This window comes from Capra hircus, chromosome 26, assembly GCF_001704415.2.
Source record: "Capra hircus breed San Clemente chromosome 26, ASM170441v1, whole genome shotgun sequence".
Lineage (NCBI taxonomy): Eukaryota > Metazoa > Chordata > Mammalia > Artiodactyla > Bovidae > Capra > Capra hircus.
In genome coordinates this window covers 40,043,618-40,060,272 of record NC_030833.1, presented here as the reverse complement: position 1 = coordinate 40,060,272, position 16,655 = coordinate 40,043,618, and the positions used below count along the sequence as shown (strand labels likewise).

General features: G+C 43.4%; 1 protein-coding gene across 4 annotated transcripts in view; it reads right to left on the bottom strand.

The window, feature by feature from the left end:
* The window catches only part of PANK1 (pantothenate kinase 1), a 111,580-nt gene that overhangs the window by 50,245 nt on the left and 44,680 nt on the right, over positions 1–16,655 (bottom strand). The window contains exon 1 of one of the 4 annotated variants that reach the window (XM_018041474.1): positions 7,212–8,052. The exons of 2 other annotated variants lie outside the window; for them this stretch is intronic. In XM_018041474.1, coding sequence (XP_017896963.1) covers positions 7,212–7,893 — 682 coding nt within the window. In that variant the 5' untranslated portion in view covers positions 7,894–8,052. Of the gene's footprint in view, positions 1–6,310; positions 6,507–7,211; positions 8,053–16,655 lie in introns of those variants that run through there. One more of the 4 variants, XM_005698201.3, reaches the window with a different exon arrangement.

The following is a 16,655-nucleotide window of genomic DNA, read 5'->3' as shown; positions in this document are numbered from 1 at the left end:
GAACAGTGAAGGGACTTAGCCATGCCTATACATGTATCAATTCTCCCCCAAACTCCCCTCCCCTCCAGGCTGCCACACAACATTGAGTGGAGTTCCATGTGCCATACAGTAGTCCCTTGCTGGTTATCCATAGATAGCTGTCTTTTTGCTTTTAACCTCTGGAGAATTCTCTGGGCTAGTCCTCATGACCTAATCACCTCCCAAAGGCCCCACCTCTTATTACCATTATCTTGAGGGTTAGGATTTTGATATCTGAATTTCGGGGGGACACAAGAAATAAATCTAGAGTAGGACCTATCTCATAGGGAGCTGCGAGTGCCGTACGAGATAATCAATGTAAAATGTTTTGGTTCCTGGCACAGAGTAAGTGTCCCTTAACATTGGCTATTGTTACCTCCACAAACACATGAATGAGCTTTTTGCCAAAGGTATACCAACTGTGTATACCGATTTCTTCTACAAGTTTTACAGAACACACTTCCTTTTCCCAAAATAATAGGCTTAATGTGGCAGAAAAGAAAGGCAGCTAGCTGAAAATGGAGGTAGACTTGGCTTTGAACTTTGGCTCTGCCATTCACTGACGTCAGGTAGGTTGCTTCAATTCTCCAGGGCTTGCTTTCTCCATCGTAAAAATTGAGTGTGGGAGTGGTGACCACATACTTTTGTAAAGACACATAGGGAGGAATGGGACACACAGCTGTTGCTCAATCATAACTAAGCTAGTTACTTGGTCAATCAAAGTGACCACTGTAAGTACCCATTATTGTCATAAATCTTTTCACCTTCTTTCCAAACTATAGAGAAATCTGTTAGAGGGACAGATCATTATTTTGATGTAACTCCCTCTAAAAATAACACTCCTTTACCCCTTGGAATCATTGATTGCTTTCAAATACATTCCCAAGGAGAAAATATAGTCAGACATACACACAAACAATTAGCCAACTCTCAAAATCACTGCAGATGGTGACTGCAGCCATGAAATTAAGACACTTACTTCTTGGAAGAAAAGTTATGACCAACCTAGATAGCATATTCAAAAGCAGAGACATTACTTTGCCGACTAAGGTCTGTCTAGTCAAGGCTATGGTTTTTCCTGTGGTCATGTATGGATGTGAGAGTTGGACTGTGAAGAAGGCTGAGCACCAAAGAATTGCTGCTTTTGAACTGTGGTGTTGGAGAAGACCCTTGAGGTCCCTTGGACTGCAAGGAGATCCAACCAGTCCATTCTGAAGGAGATCAGCCCTGGGATTTCTTTGGAAGGAATGATGCTAAAGCTGAAACTCCAGTACTTTGGCCACCTTATGCAAAGAATTGACTCATTGGAAAAGACCCTGATGCTGGGAGGGATTGGGGGCAGGAGGAGAAGGGGACGACAGAGGATGAGATGGCTGGATGTCATCACTGACTCGATGGACGTGAGTCTGAGTGAACTCCGGGAGTTGGTGATGGACAGGGAGGCCTGGCATGCTGCGATTCATGGGGTCGCAAAGAGTTGGACACGACTGAGCGACTGAACTGAACTGAAGTATCTAAAAGATCTCATAAATTAAGTAATGAGATACCAAGCTTGATAGCTGCACTATCCAGAGGAAAGGTCTACTTAGAAATTCTGGGCACCCTATCTGATTCAGAATATTGTCATGCCAAGGTGAACACTGACCTACACAGTGAAGCTAAAGCATATAATTAAATGTAATGGAAGTCAAACCAATTGGTTTATATTAAAACATACACACACACTATTAAAAGTCAAGCTATCACAAACATTAAAACAAAAAACCAACCGCAAACCTGTTAATTAAAACCAGTACTCTTCTTTCCTAATTATGTCTCCAAAAACCATGCTGGATTTTGTTTTATACCCTTGTTGAATGTCCCACATGTTAAAAATTAACAGCACTCTTTACGTCAAAATTTTTGGTTACTGTGCCAAACAAACTATGTTTTGTATTAACGTTGAAATTCACTTAGTGGCCTTTTGGGGATAAGTGGTGTTCAGGTCCCTAATGAATCCTGACACCTAATTTAACCACTTAGACACTGAACACTTGGGCCCTTAAATTCATAAATCTCTAGTCCAAATGTGCATTGTACAATTCATAACTTTATTGACAAACGTAGAAATCAGACCACATCCCAGAGGTAGCAATTCTAGAGTGTGCCCCTGTTTTCCATCCTAGTCTTTTGTTCCTGATTTGCAAAGCTTCTCCACCAACTAGAAGTTCTGATGATGTTTTTAATAAAAATGCATATATAGTCACACCATTCCAGCCAGAGAATTCTACCTATTTATCTTTATATCCTGGTTTTTCCATTAGCCCGATTCAGAAGTTGGGGAAATTCTAGGTGCCAAAGCTAAATATCCTAATATTTAGAAAAGTGAAGACTTACACTTTGTCAATAGTGGCTAGCTAAAACTGGTAATAGACATGTGTTTCTTCAGTTTATACCCCACGAATGTGTTCTGGGCATAATGAACTCTCGCCCATTTTCAGCTCGCGTTCTATCTGGATGATCTCAGAATCCAGAACTTCTACTAGGAACCTGCAGGCACTGCTCCAGGCCTTATTCCTGCTTGTTGAAGAGGGCAGCTCACATCCTTGAGTCTTCTGATGACACTCAAATATTTGCCTTTCTACAGCAAATGTAGAAAGCAGTGTTTGCTGGCTCAGTTATCTCCTTTGCATTTTTCTCCTCTCTCCAGTAGTGTGGCTCATCTACAAGTATCCTTAGAGTCTAAAATATACAGGATTTCAAGGCAACAGCTGTATACTTTTTTGTGCCATTTCTGTTCCTTCTCCAAAAAGTATATATTCATCAGTTTCATCAAAAATAAAAGAGTTACGTACAAAATCGTTGCTGCTGCAGTGTTTATGATGTTTAGAGACTCAAGCTGCAGCCTAAAGCTATTAGAGACAGGTTAAATAGATTATGGTATATCCATATAATGGAATATTGGGAATGTAATACAACCACTACAAATGACGCTTTAATGCTATAAGAAAATGCTTTTATTAAGATTTTCAAATAAAAAGGGGTAAGTTGGGAGTTTGGGATTGATATATACAGTACTGTATTTAAAGTAGATAATCAAAAAAGACCTACTGTATAGCATTGCTGGTGTTGTTTGGTTGCTAAGTTGTGTCTGACTCTTTTGTGACCCCGTGGACTATAGCCCGCCAGGCTCCTCTTTCCATGGAATTTTCTCTCAGGCAAGAACACTGGAGTGGGTTGCCATTTCCTTCTCCAGGGGATCTTCCTGACCCAGGGACCAAACCTGTGTCACCTGTGTCTCCTGTGTTGGCAGGAAGGTTCTTTATCATTGAGTCACATGGAAGCCCACTGTATAGCCCTGGAAACTATTGATACTTTGTAATAATTTATAATGGAAAAGAAAATGAAAAGCGACATATGTATATGTAAAACTGAATCGCTTTGCTGTATGTCTGAAACTAATACAACATTGTAAATCAACTATCGTCCAACATAAAATAAAAATTAAAAAAAATCTTATCTTAGTGTGATTCAAAATTACCTTCAGCAAATGGCACATTTTAAACAGCGATTTTCTCTGGGTGATGGTATTTGTGAGTATTTCTTCCTGCTTTGTTCCCTCCATTTTGTATGATGTAATATTTTTATGGACAAAGGGTGTTGGAAGTAACCATGGGACTAGGAGTGTCATAGATAATCAAATAAAATATTTTGACTTTCTTATATTAGCCAGCTCCCACCTTTTTTTAAACCAGAAAGTCAATCTGAGGTGTCTCTGCCAGCTCAGTCTCTTGTCCTATGGGTTAGCGGTGGACAGTGTTCTGCAAGTGTGGTAACAACTGGCATCTGCCATATAACTGCTATGTGCCAAGGAGGAATTTACGTTTATACATATATATATGTATATGTATTATACACACATAATATATATCTTATTTAATCCTCACATCAACCTGATCACATAGTATGATCAGCTCCATCTTATCAATACTGAAACTGAAGCATAGAGGTTAAATAAGTAGCCCCAGGTCATCCAGATGCAATTTAAACTCAAGCCCTCCAGAGTCTGGATAACTCCACCATTTACAAACATTAGGCTCTTGGCATTTTATTAGGACTATAAAATTAGTTTCAAAATATTTGGGAAATGAGCTGACTTCATAAGGTGCTACTTACGTATGCTTCAAAGAATCAGAACACCAAGGAGCATACAAAAGGACTCTCCCTATAGAGACCTTACCGAGACTCCATTGACGGGCTTTTGCCTAGTCTGTCCCATGGATGGAAATGGCTACTTTGATGAGGTGGTGATGATGTCACTTGTACCTTTTTCGTCAACATCAATCAAGTATTCATGTACTGTCACTTGTACCTTTTTCGTCAACATCAATCAAGTATTCATGTACCCAAGTTGCAAAGCAGATGAAAAAAACTATCATCTATAATAAGACTTCCAATTTAATTGGGGAGATAAGATCAATAACATGCAGGGAACAATCAGCACAAGGCAAAAATAAAAAAATTTTTAAATGATAATAAAATGCTAAGCCATGTGGTAGGCTAGGTGACCAGTGTGAAAATTATGAAGAAAGAACTGTCAGCTCTTTAGTATCTTAGTACTTTGAAAGTACAAGAAACAACCCTTGAAGATCATTTCATGGACTCCAGCATTCCAAGAGGAGATCTAACCTGGTTGAGGCCACACAGTTGCTCAGTAGCAGAGACAGGAAGCAGTTAAGTCTTGGAAAAGCTTTCCAAGGATAAGCACAGTGAGTGAGGTGATGGTACTTTTGATGAAAAGAGTGGACAAGATTTCCTGGTTTAACAAAATCAACCTGCCACTACTCTGATTTTTAAATTACAAGATTGTGAACAGTCCTTGCACTGAGGGATTAGATTTAATCTTTTTAAATAATCAAAAACTACTGAATTGCCTATTTCGTTGCATTCATTGTTTTCAAACATGCAGTATTTCAAAGTGTATTGCACTCTACCCAATATATTACCAAAGAGAAACACATCTACCCACATATGCATTCCAGGTGCCTATCTGAGGGCAGTGATACCTGGCTGTCCTAAAGCACTTCTGGTTCAGATAGAAGCAGGAGGCTGAAGCTGCAGACTGTAAGTAGGAAATAGTTATTTGTTCAACTTTGATGATTTTATCAACAATACACTTACAGAGATACTTAAGTCTTAAGTCTAAGTAGATTTGTTTTAGATTGCCTAAAAATCAACTGATTGGGCAATTTTTTTCTTTTTGTTTTGTAAAAAGATACTTGAATATTAATACACAAGGTATAAGGATCCCAAATTAAACCTAATTTCAACTAAGAAATTTTGGTAGTGAACACAGCAGATGTGGCTTAGAATATGTAAAATTTATTTGAAATGTTTGTTCAAATTTGAGGAAAAAATAGGCCAATGAAACACCAATTTTGATGAATTCTTTTTAAAAGTTGATAAATAAGTATGATCACTAAACTTAAAATACCTATGGTTTTTCATTAAAAAAAAAATACAAAACCTATTTTAATACCTGACAAAACACACAGGCATAAAGTTATACTTTCTTATATTCTAAAGAATGCTTCCAGTGGATTTTCAAGCGAAAGTTAAGGCTCAAGGTTATTTCTTTGCCTTCCTGCAGAGAAAATTGTTAGGAGAGTAATTTTCAATTCCTCAAAAATTATTTCAAGAGGTATGATACACTCAAACATAGACCATTTATGCTAGCAATACTAAATAAAAACTCAAAGCAGTTCTCTTTTGTTATATTTTAGCTATTTACATTTTAAACTCTAATATAGTTTGTTAAAGTAAATCAGAGAAATAAATGAAATGTGGCTTCAAAAGAAGTAAAACAGGTTAATACATCATAAATAATCGATACTAATGCATAAATAAAGTCATTTTCTAACAAGGTTCAAAAACTAAACAAAACAGAAATTCAGGTTTTAGATGCCTTCCTTACAACCCTACCAATCTGCTGTGTGGGTTCAAAGTTCCTGTCAAGAAGTTAACTTTGAACCTGAACATTTCAGACTTACAAAACACAAGTATCAGAGTTACTGCGTCCCACAGTTGGGTTAAAAAGCTTCCCAAAGTCTCAGAGACTTTAACTGAATGCAGAAATGCTAAGCGTCTAAGACAATAAACAGAAACAGCAGAAAGTGAAGCTGCCAAATATCAAGGTTTTACAGATGAATCTAAAGCATATCTAGCAATTTCCCTGTATCAAACAGAATAAATAACCTATACGCAAATATGCATGTTTGAATGCAATCACGTTATTAGCATGCATTCTACTTACTTTGCTTTTTGCCATTTATAAGCTTCATTAGGGAGACCCAGAAAGAGGTAACAAGTTGAAAGAAGTTCGGCTCAGAGAAGAAACAGCTGTAAAAACTTGATCTACAAATTTGCATCTCAGAACTTTCAGTGGGGGAGAGACTCTTCACAAACTAACATATATACAAGCTTTAGATTGTGAAATAACGCATTTCAGCTTTCTGCACTGTATATTACTATTGGAAACCTCAACTCTACCTCCCCATTCTCAGGAAAAAATATAAAAAAAAAATCCACCTCCAATCTTCATTGGTCCACATAGTTCCGGCCCACATGGTATCAGTGGGTGTGTCCCTCCCAACAAGTCCTCTCATTGGCTGCGAGGAAACAGCCTCTAATAGGCTGCGATTTGGGGGGCTGTCAAACTCCACGCCTCCAGACCTCGAGCTCGCCAATAGACCCAGGGAGCTGGCGGCTCCTCTGCAATTCAAAGGGCAGGCTGACTGCCTGAGCGCCAACCCCAGAAAGATGAGCTCTCAGAAGAGAAGAGGACGAGGAGAAGGGCGACGGCAGCTCAGGCTCTCCCCGCACCGCTGCTCGACTCCTACTCCCGGACCTCACCAAATGTTGACACACGTGCATTTTCCCACCGACAAAGGCGGCCAGCGCGTTTGCCTTCTACAGAGCCGTTACCCGAGGAGCAGCTCAGAAGCCGAGTCAAATCGGCCCATTCCACAGATGGAAGCAGGAAAGGGACCTGTAGCGCCTGGCGCCCCTGGGGAAAGAATCAGTCCCGTGCGCCCCCTCAAAGCCGTCCCCCGACAGCCGGGGCTGGGATGCCCCGGGCGCGCTCAGGTGCCTGTCCCGCCGCTCCCGGGGGTCGCGCCCCGCTCTGCGCCCGCGCTCCCCTCCCTGAGACTTACGTGGCCTGTTCTTCCTCCCGGAGTCCATCCTCCTCCGCAGCCGGCATTTCTTGGCGGGGGAGTCGTGCTGAGGGGGCGGCGGCTGTGGCTGGAGCTCCGGCTGGAGAGGCAGGCGCTGGGGTGCCGCGTCGCCGCCGCCCGGGGGGCCCCGGCTGCAGAGGCGCGACGGGTGGAACCCGTTGTGCAGCAGCCCGTTCACGGCTGCAGCGCCGACGCCGGCGGGAGTCCCCGGGGCGTGCGGGGCCGAGCGCTCAGGCTGCCCGCCGTGGTCGCCCATGCCAGCGGCTGGTGGGGCGGCGCGCGGGCCCCGGCTCAGGCGGCCTCTCTGGAGGTCATTCTCGGGCGTCTTTATTTCCCCGGATCCTCCTTGCGGCTTCCGATTCAGCAGCCGCAGAGCCGGCGCTGGGGGATGGCGAGCCGGGCGCTCCTCCCCTCCTCCCTCCGGCGTTCCCACCTCCTCTACGCCCTGCCCCTCGAGCGCCGGCCCCCCGGCGCCCGCCTGGAGCATGCCCGCTCCCGGCGCGGAATCGGGGATCCCCGCGCACCCCCAGCCGGGGCCCCCAGAGCCCGCCTTCCCCCGCTGCCCCAGTCGCGCGACTTCAAACGAGGTTTCCTCGCCTCCCAGACCTGTTCCCGCTACTGAGCATGCCCAGTCCTGCCCGCCACCGCCGAGCTTCAACATGGGGACTGAAGTTCTCCGGCTTCGCAAAGAAGAGATGGGCGGGTTGGGCTTTGTATGGCGGAGCCAGCCGAGAAGGGACTGGGCGAGGCCGGCGTGAGAGGAACGAGCAGCTTCGGGAGGAATGCGGGCGGGGGGAGGGGGGAGACAATAAATATATGTAGAGGTTTGGGTTTGCTAATCCTGTCCGCACTGAGCTAGATACCTTTGCAAGGTCATTCACGTTGTCCCCTCCTCCCTGAAAGCTTTGTGAGCGTCTGTGTGTTTCTCTGGGTTAAGTAGTGACCAAACTACTCACAGGCACGAGGGGAAGGAGGAGAACGATTATTTATAGACAGGTAGGCGGATTTGGAGAGGGAGGGGAGTGTAATTTCTTTGCGGGCACTCACAGACACCATGTGGCCTCCTGGAGTTGTCTTTTACAGGGAGGAACCTAGGAATACAGTGTAAGGACAGTGAAGGACATAGATGTAGGCGGGATTAACCGGTGCTGGAAGAGACCAAGTAAACAGAAGCAGTCCCAAGCTATAAAAAGCACTTTCCTCACCCAGAAAGGACGCTCAGGAGACAATGTCACCCTATTTATAGAGTAAGGAGTTGCCTGTGTTTTCAGAAGGGCAGGCAGCATCACAGCGGAGACAGCACCATAACCCTGGAGTCAGAGCTGGATTCAAACTCCAACTCAGGCACTCAACAAACCCTGAGAAACTCATTGCTCAAGTTAACACACCTGGTTTCAGGAAACAGGACTGGTCATGCTCAGTAGGCAGGACAAATTTGGGTGCTAAGGACCTTCCCAAAGTTGTGCAATCCCTTCAGGCCTCAGCTCTTGACTCTAGAAACTCTTGAGAAATCTATCTGCTACAGTCCTGGTGCACAGTAAATGCCCCAAAGAGCTGGTTATCCTTATTACACTTATTATTAGCAGATCACCCTTCATTTCCAACAAGGGGAATAAACCATACGCGCAGTCATGTTTATTGCGTAACTTACTGTGTGTGATGTTCTCCATCATCTGTACTTATTTAATCTACAGAGGAGTCAGAGGCCTCAGAGCACTCAGCAGCAGCCAGGGGCCTGTACCTCGATGGGAATTCCTTCCAGCAGAGTCTGACCTGGAATCAGCTTTAGGACCCATGACCACTTGAGTGCACAGGTCCCTTGACTCCTTTTTTATTAAGAACAATGCAAAGAATAAACCAGGTGGTTAAATGATAAAGAATCCAATGCAGGAAACACAGGAGGCTTGGGTTCAATCCCTGGGTGGGGAAGATCTCCTGGAGGAGGGCATGGCAACCCACTCCAGTATTCTTGCCTGGTGAATCCCATGGATAGAGGAGCCTGGCGGGCTAGAGTCCACAGGGTTGCACACAGTTGGACACGATTGAGCTCGCATGCACATTAAAGAATAAATCTTAATTCTCCTATTTTTGTTTCCCTGATGTTATATTATTTGCAAATATGAAGAAAAAACCTAGATGACCTGGCCCCAGCCTCACCTTGAGCTCCTGATTCTCCCTCTATAGAGCAGCCTTTCAGTTCCTCAAACACACGAACATCCCTTCTCATCTGTTGTGTTCCCTGTGTGTTCCCAGGTGTCTTTGTTTACCAGATTCCAATTCAGTCTTCAGATCTCTACTTCAACCTCTTAAAGTAGCCTTCCCTGACCCTTAGAACAAGATTAGAGCTCCCTCCTCCTACGCTTGACCTTCATGACTCTGTTTGTAACACCACAATGGGGGTATAATAGGACATCACTGAGTTGTTACAGTGATAAAATGAATATATAAGTAAAGTGTCCAGCCCATCATAAGTGCTATAAAAAATGCTCAATATTATTTGATTGTGCGTCTCCCCCCACTACACTGTAATCTCCATTAAGGCAGATGACTCTCTTTCATAACTGTATCCCTAGGAAGCTCTTGGTAATTATTTGTGACTGAAAAAATGACTTGGGTGCTATTTCCCCAAGGTGTCTCTCACTTTCTACTGTAAATTTGCTAAAAACAAAACGCCTGCATTGTCACTCCTAAATATTCAAATATAAAGCTTTCAAATTCTGACATAATTTAAGCTCAGTAGTTTAGGAAGCTCTTTAGAGCAGAAATGCAGAGAGTAGATTTAGCAATGCAGTGTATCCAAGGACATATCCTCTCCAGCATGATTCCCAGGCATGGTGAGGAAGGGCTGAGCCACGTGGCTCAGACCCAGGTAGGGCAGGAGCACTGGTACTGGGGACAGAACATCCTCTACCTGCTTCTTTTCTCCCATCTTTGCCATGGGTGCCTTGAATCAGTTATACCTTGCATGTGATAGAGAGGAAGCCAGGTGGCATATCACAGATTTATGGGGTGTGAGGGAGTCAGGGGGGCACAGGGAGGTTGCGGTTCGGAGGTGTAATTTTGAGGTATGAACTATATGATGTGCTCCAGCAGGGGAATGGAAGAAATAATGTTTGGAAGAGAGAGAGGGAGGAAGAACCCACAAGGCACTCTTTCCCTCTGTTCATTCATTTATTTACCTGTCATTTATTACGAGTGCACTATGTTGTAGGCAGTAAAATAAATGCTGGGAGTTAAGTACAAAGTTAAAACAAATGGCTTCATTGCCCTCTAAGGGCTTACAATTCCTAGAAAGAGAGAGAGAGAGACAGAGAGATCGGTCAGTGATTCTCCATCATATGGGTACATAAGAATAACCTAGGGAGTTTTTCCTTTTAAACTTCTTGTTGAAAATAACATACATACAGAAATATATACATATCCTAAGGGTAGAGCTCGCTTCCTGAGGCCCGCTTGTCTTCACGGTGAATTTTGCAATGAATGAAACAAAATGTGTCACCTATACTACGGAAGGGAACTCCAAAGGACTCCAGAGAGTTAGCAATGATGGAACAGGGAAGAGAAGAGGAAGATAGGGCTGAGATGGGTGTTAAAATAGGCTTCAGGGAGGAAATGACCCTTAAACTGAAGTTTGACCAATGATGGAATTTCATCATGGAAGGCTGAAGGAAATCCATTCAGAACTGAGGGAGTGGAGACCCTGCGGGTGGTTTGAAACCATCTGGCATGCTTGGGAACCTGCCAGGAGATCAACAAGGCTGAAAGGCAACCTACCGAGGGAGGAGGTGAGTGATGCCCAAAAAGGTGAGATGGGGTCCAAATCTCGGATGGCTTTCTGTACCACAGGAATCAATTCAGACTTTTTTCCTGAAAGCCACGAGAAACCACTGAAGAGTTTTAGATTGTGGAAAAACTCCTAGATTTGCATTCTGGAAGGATCTCTGGCATCAGTCTGGACAATAAAATAGAAGAGGAGCTTCCTAGTTGGAGGGACCAGATAAGACTACTGGAAACAACCAGGAAAGACGTGCGATGGGACTAGGTGAAGGACATACCATTCAGAATGAGATCACCAAGTGGACTCAAAAACTGTTTAAAGAATTTATAGGACTTAGTAACCAACTGCAGAACGAGGAAGAGGTAAGGCCAGGATAATTTTTATGTTTCCAGTCTGGGCAACTGGGAATCTGGTGGTTTCAGCATGCAAGATAAAATACGCAGAAAAGGAGCAAGACCTTTTACTTATATTCTCTCTGGGATTTATATTTAAGAAGGGTGATCCTTTAAAAATGTAGATATGATCATGACATTCTTGTACTTACACTGATAGGTAAGCCATATCAATATTTGTCTGTTTCAGTCTAACTCAGCACTTACCACTTTCCTTCTTTCCTCCCTCTCTCTCTCTTCCCCTCCCCCCATAAAAGAGGGAGGTCAGTGCTAGTTTTTAACTACTATAAATTAGACTTTTACTTTTAATTTTTTTGAAGACACAGATTAAAACCTGTCCATCATGCCATCACTACACGTGATCACTGTAGAAATTCTAGTTCCTTGCTAAAATGGAAATAAAGTCCAATGTGCCCAAGCTTTCTACCACTTAATAACCACACTGATGACACAGTATGAGTTTGGGAAAGGATACTCTTCAAGACATAGTTTAAAAAGAATTACTAGAATTTTAACTGTCAGAATAATATTGACCCAAGATGACTTCTTTCTTTCATTTTTGCCTCTTTTGCTATTGGCCTCAGTGCCTTTCTTAGAGATTCGCATGAGGCACCTCAGGAGGCTACTTGCAAGTACTGTGCTGTTTTCGATGACAGTGCTTTTCATATTGCTTTCTTCAGGGCCCTAGGGAGTCGTGCTGCTTCAGGGAGTCAAAGGCCACCAAAACCCAACAAAAACTGCCCTGTGAATAACAGTGTTATGGAGAGATTCTGAGGACCACTTCATCAGAGCCTCCCTCTTCTCCTTTCTTCAGAACTGAGCAACTACTACATAGCAGGTACCATACTAAGTACCAAGGATATACTCTTAGGCAAAAACAAAGTTCCCATCCTTATCCAGATTACAGAATGGACAGGCCTTAAGCACGTAATCACCACAACAGCAAAAGTGTAACTATCATTTCGAGAAATGCAAAAATGGAAAGACTCTCAGTGCCATGAGGGCACATACCAGGGTGACCTGGACTTGTCTTAAACTTTAGTAGATGAAATGGCATTTGCTGAATTCTGAAGTTGAATAGAAGTTAACTAAGGTGGAGGTTAACTGTGGTGTTGGAGAAGACTCTTGAGAGTCCCTTGGACTGCAAGGAGATCCAACCAGTCCATTCTGAAGGAGATCAGCCCTGGGTGTTCTTTGGAAGGAATGATGCTAAAGCTGAAACTCCAGTACTTTGGCCACCTCATGCGAAGAGTTGACTCATTGGAAAAGACTCTGATGCTGGGAGGGATTGGGGGCAGGAGGAGAAGGGGACAACTGAGGATGAGATGGCTGGATGGCATCATGGACTCGATGGATGCGAGTCTGAGTGAACTCTAGGAGATGGTGATGGACAGGGAGGCCTGGCATGCTGCAATTCATGGGGTTGCAAAGAGTCAGACACGACTGAGCGACTGAACTGAACTGAATTGAAGGTGGAGGTAGAAGTGGAGGAGGCATTCTTAGGCTCTCTTATGTCATAAATATGTAGGCACTTCATAAGTACTTGCTGACTGAAAAGATGAATTGACCCTGTTCCTCTCAATAGGGCAAATCGAATGTCAGGAAGATTATTCACCGAAATGAACCACTGGAGAGGGTTTAGGCCAATCCCGTTCTTTCACTGTTTTTTCTATATGGCTTGATGGATTATTTTAGTTTTTTGTTGTTGGGGTTTTTTTTTGTTGTTGTTGTTCCTGTTTTTTGGTCAATAGCAGTGGAAAAACATAACATCAGCAGCTGCCACTACAGTAATAACTGTGTGTACAGGAATGAAACACACCCCACATGAACTAACTTTCTGTTACTAATATTTTTTGAGCACCTACCAATAATGATTTGGTGAAGGGAGATGGGAGTGTGACTACCTAGGAATCTGATAAGCTATAATCAGAGTGACCCCAAGTACTGAGCATAAGTTTAGGGATGTATCTGGCTTTAGCAAATTGACAGTAGGCTTATTATCTAACATTTATTGAGTTCTTACATGCCATACACTGGACTAAGCACACTGTGTCATCTTTTTTAATTAGCAAGGTAGTCATGTGAGTAGGATTTGGACACTATTATTAGCTCATATTTTGTATGAGGAAACTAGAGCTTAGACAGGCTAATGGGTCCAAGTTCACACAGCAGAAAATCTAACAGACATTTGAGTCAGGTCTGGGTGGCCCTAGCACCTCACATTTTGTATCTCAACCACCATGCTGCCCTCCCAAAAGATGGTGTACCTGCTGTGACCTGCAGATTTTACACCACGGTTGCAAACTGATATAGTATTCCACTGCCCACACAACAGTGCCTTTTAAACTTATTGAGTCCCTTTACTTCTCACTGAAATGCTGTCCAGTGTCTTAGAGACTTTTGTTTCCAAAAGGGCTTCCCCCGCCTTTAAAAAAATGTGCCAGCTATTGCCATTTTTCTATCTTGTATATCTATTCAACAAATATTTTAAAACGTGCAAACCATTGTTCCAGTTACAGTGAGGAGCAAGGCAGAAAAGTCCTTCCTATTCCGGAGCACACATTCCTTTGGGGAGGGGGACAAGGAAAGTCAGAAAATAAACAATAAATACAGTCTGTGTTAAGCAACATAAAAATTAAACGAAATGATGCGACAGAATTATTGGAAGAAAGGAACCTGTTTACATGCAGGTAGTTGAAGCCACACAGATACCGGTTTCTGAGGGTTGAGAGACTGAGGTGTGAAGCATTGTGAAGAGAGGTTTAGAAGAGCATTCCAGCACATGGAAGAGGAATAGATATACCTACATCTATGTGTGTGTGTGTTTGACTCTTTGGGACCCCATATACTGTAGCCCACCAGGCTCCCTCCTCTGTCCATGGAATTTTCCAGGCAAGAATACTGGAGCAGGTTGCCATTTCCTACTCTAGGGGATCTTCTGACTCAGGAACGGAACCTGGTCTTTTCCTACTCTAGGGGATCTTCTGACTCAGGAACGGAACCTGGTCTCTTGCGTCTCCTGCGTTGACAGGTGGACTCTTACCACTGTGCTACCTGGGAAGCCTACTTCTATATCCATATGTGTATGTGTGCGTATATATACATATGAATATATACACATATGTATATATTCATCTCTTCATCACCAAAGTTCCAATATTTGGGGGGATGCTGATGAATAAGGGGTAAGCATTTTCCTTTGAGAATGACAGCAGTGGAAGGAAGAGTCTTTGATTAGGGTCTCAGCACTCAGGACATTCAAATTTGTCTTATTGTTTTCCTGTTTTCTGAGTGAAGTCCCCTCTGAATCCGGAAGTTTCTTCAGCTGCAAATAATAAAAGCTGCTTTAACTCATTCCTACATAAAATGAGTTAGTACAGGGAACTGGGTGAATAAAAATCTCTGAAAGGCTAAAGGAACGGCCTCTAGGCTGAGCTCCCAGCAGTGAATCCCACCACAGGATCAGCTTCCTAAGTGAACTGCTCTAAGGGAGCTGCTATTTCTGGTACAATAGTAAACCAGGAAACCAGGGGGTCATCGCACCCCTGGGTCCAGGGCTGGCTGACTCAGGCTGAATGCAAACTTACAGAATTCATGCCCTATATTCTGTCTCTCCAAATCCATGGTGTCCAGGACAAGACACCAGGACCCCTGCTGCCATGGCACCGCCCACCACACAAAATGGCAGAAGTCGGGCCTCCTCCTCCGTCTGGACTTCCACATGCTGTTCAGCTGCATCTGCTTGGCAGAGCTAAGTGGTGTACAGGACCCGGGCACTAACAGGGCCTGGGAAACCGACATCTTCCATTTTCTCACGTGTAGCAAGTGATACGGCATGTTTAGCTCAGTTCCATTGCTCAGTAATGGCTGACTTTTTGTGACCCCATGAACTGCAGCACACCAGGCTTCCCTGTCCATCACCAACTCCTGGAGCTTACTCAAACTCATGTCCACTGAGTCGGTGATGCCATCCAACCATCTCATCCTCTGTCGTCCCCTTTTCCTCCTGCCTTCAATCTTTCTCAGCATCAGGGGCTTCCCAATGAGTCAGCTCTTCTCATCAGGTGGCCAAAGTATTGGAGTTTCAGCTTCAGCATCTGTCCTTCCAATGAATATTCAGGACTGATCTCCTTTGGGATTGACTGGTTGGATCTCCTTGCAGTCCAAGGGACTCTCAAGAGTCTTCTCCAATACCAACCTTCAAAAGCATCAATTCTTTGGCCATCAGTTTTCTTTATTGTCCAACTCTCACATCCATACATGACTATTGGAAAAACTATAGCTTTGACTAGATGGACCTTTGACAGCAAAGTAATGTCTCTGCTTTTTAATATGCTGTCTAGGTTGGTCACAGCTTTTCTTCCAAGGAGCAAGTGTCTTTTAATTTCATGGCTGCAGTCACTGTTCACAGTGATTTTGGAGCCCAAGAAAATAAAGTCTGTCACTGTTTCCATTGTTTCCCCATCTATTTGCCATGAAGTGATGGGATCAGATGCCATGATCTTAGTTTTAGAATGCTGAGTTTTAAGCCAGCTGTTTCACTTTCCTCTTTCCCTTTCATCAAGAGGCTCTTTAGTTCCTCTTCGTTTTCTGCCATAAGAGTGGTGTCATCTGCATATCTGAGGTTATTGATATTTCTTCCAGCAATCTTGATTCCAGCTTGTGCTTCATCCAACCTGGCATTTCGCATGATGTACTCTGCATATAAGTTAAATAAGCAGGGTGACAATATACAGTCTTGATGTACTCCTTTCCCAATTTGGAACCAATCTGTTGTTCTATGTCTGGTTCTAACTGTTGCTTCTTGACCTGCATGCAGATTTCTCAGGAAGACAGGTAAGGTGGTCTAGTATTCCCATCTCTTTAAGAATTCTGCACAGTTTGCTGTGATCCACACAGTCAAAGGCTTTGGTGTAGTCAGTGAAGCAGGAGTAGATATTTTTCTGCAATTCTCTTGTTTTTTCCTAGGATCCAACAGATACTGGAAATTGATCTCTGGTTCCTTTGCCTTTTCTAAATCTGGCCTGAACATCTGGAAGTTCTCAATTCATGTACTTCTGAAGCCTGGCTTGGAGAATTTTGAGCATTATTTTGCTAGCGTGTGAGATGAGTGCAATTGTGTTAGTTTGGACATTCTTTGGCATTGGCTTTCTTTGGGATTAGAATGAAAATTGACCTTTTCTAGTCCTGTGGCCACTGCTGAGTTTTCCAAATTTGCTGGCATATTGAGTGTAGCACTTTCACAGCATCATC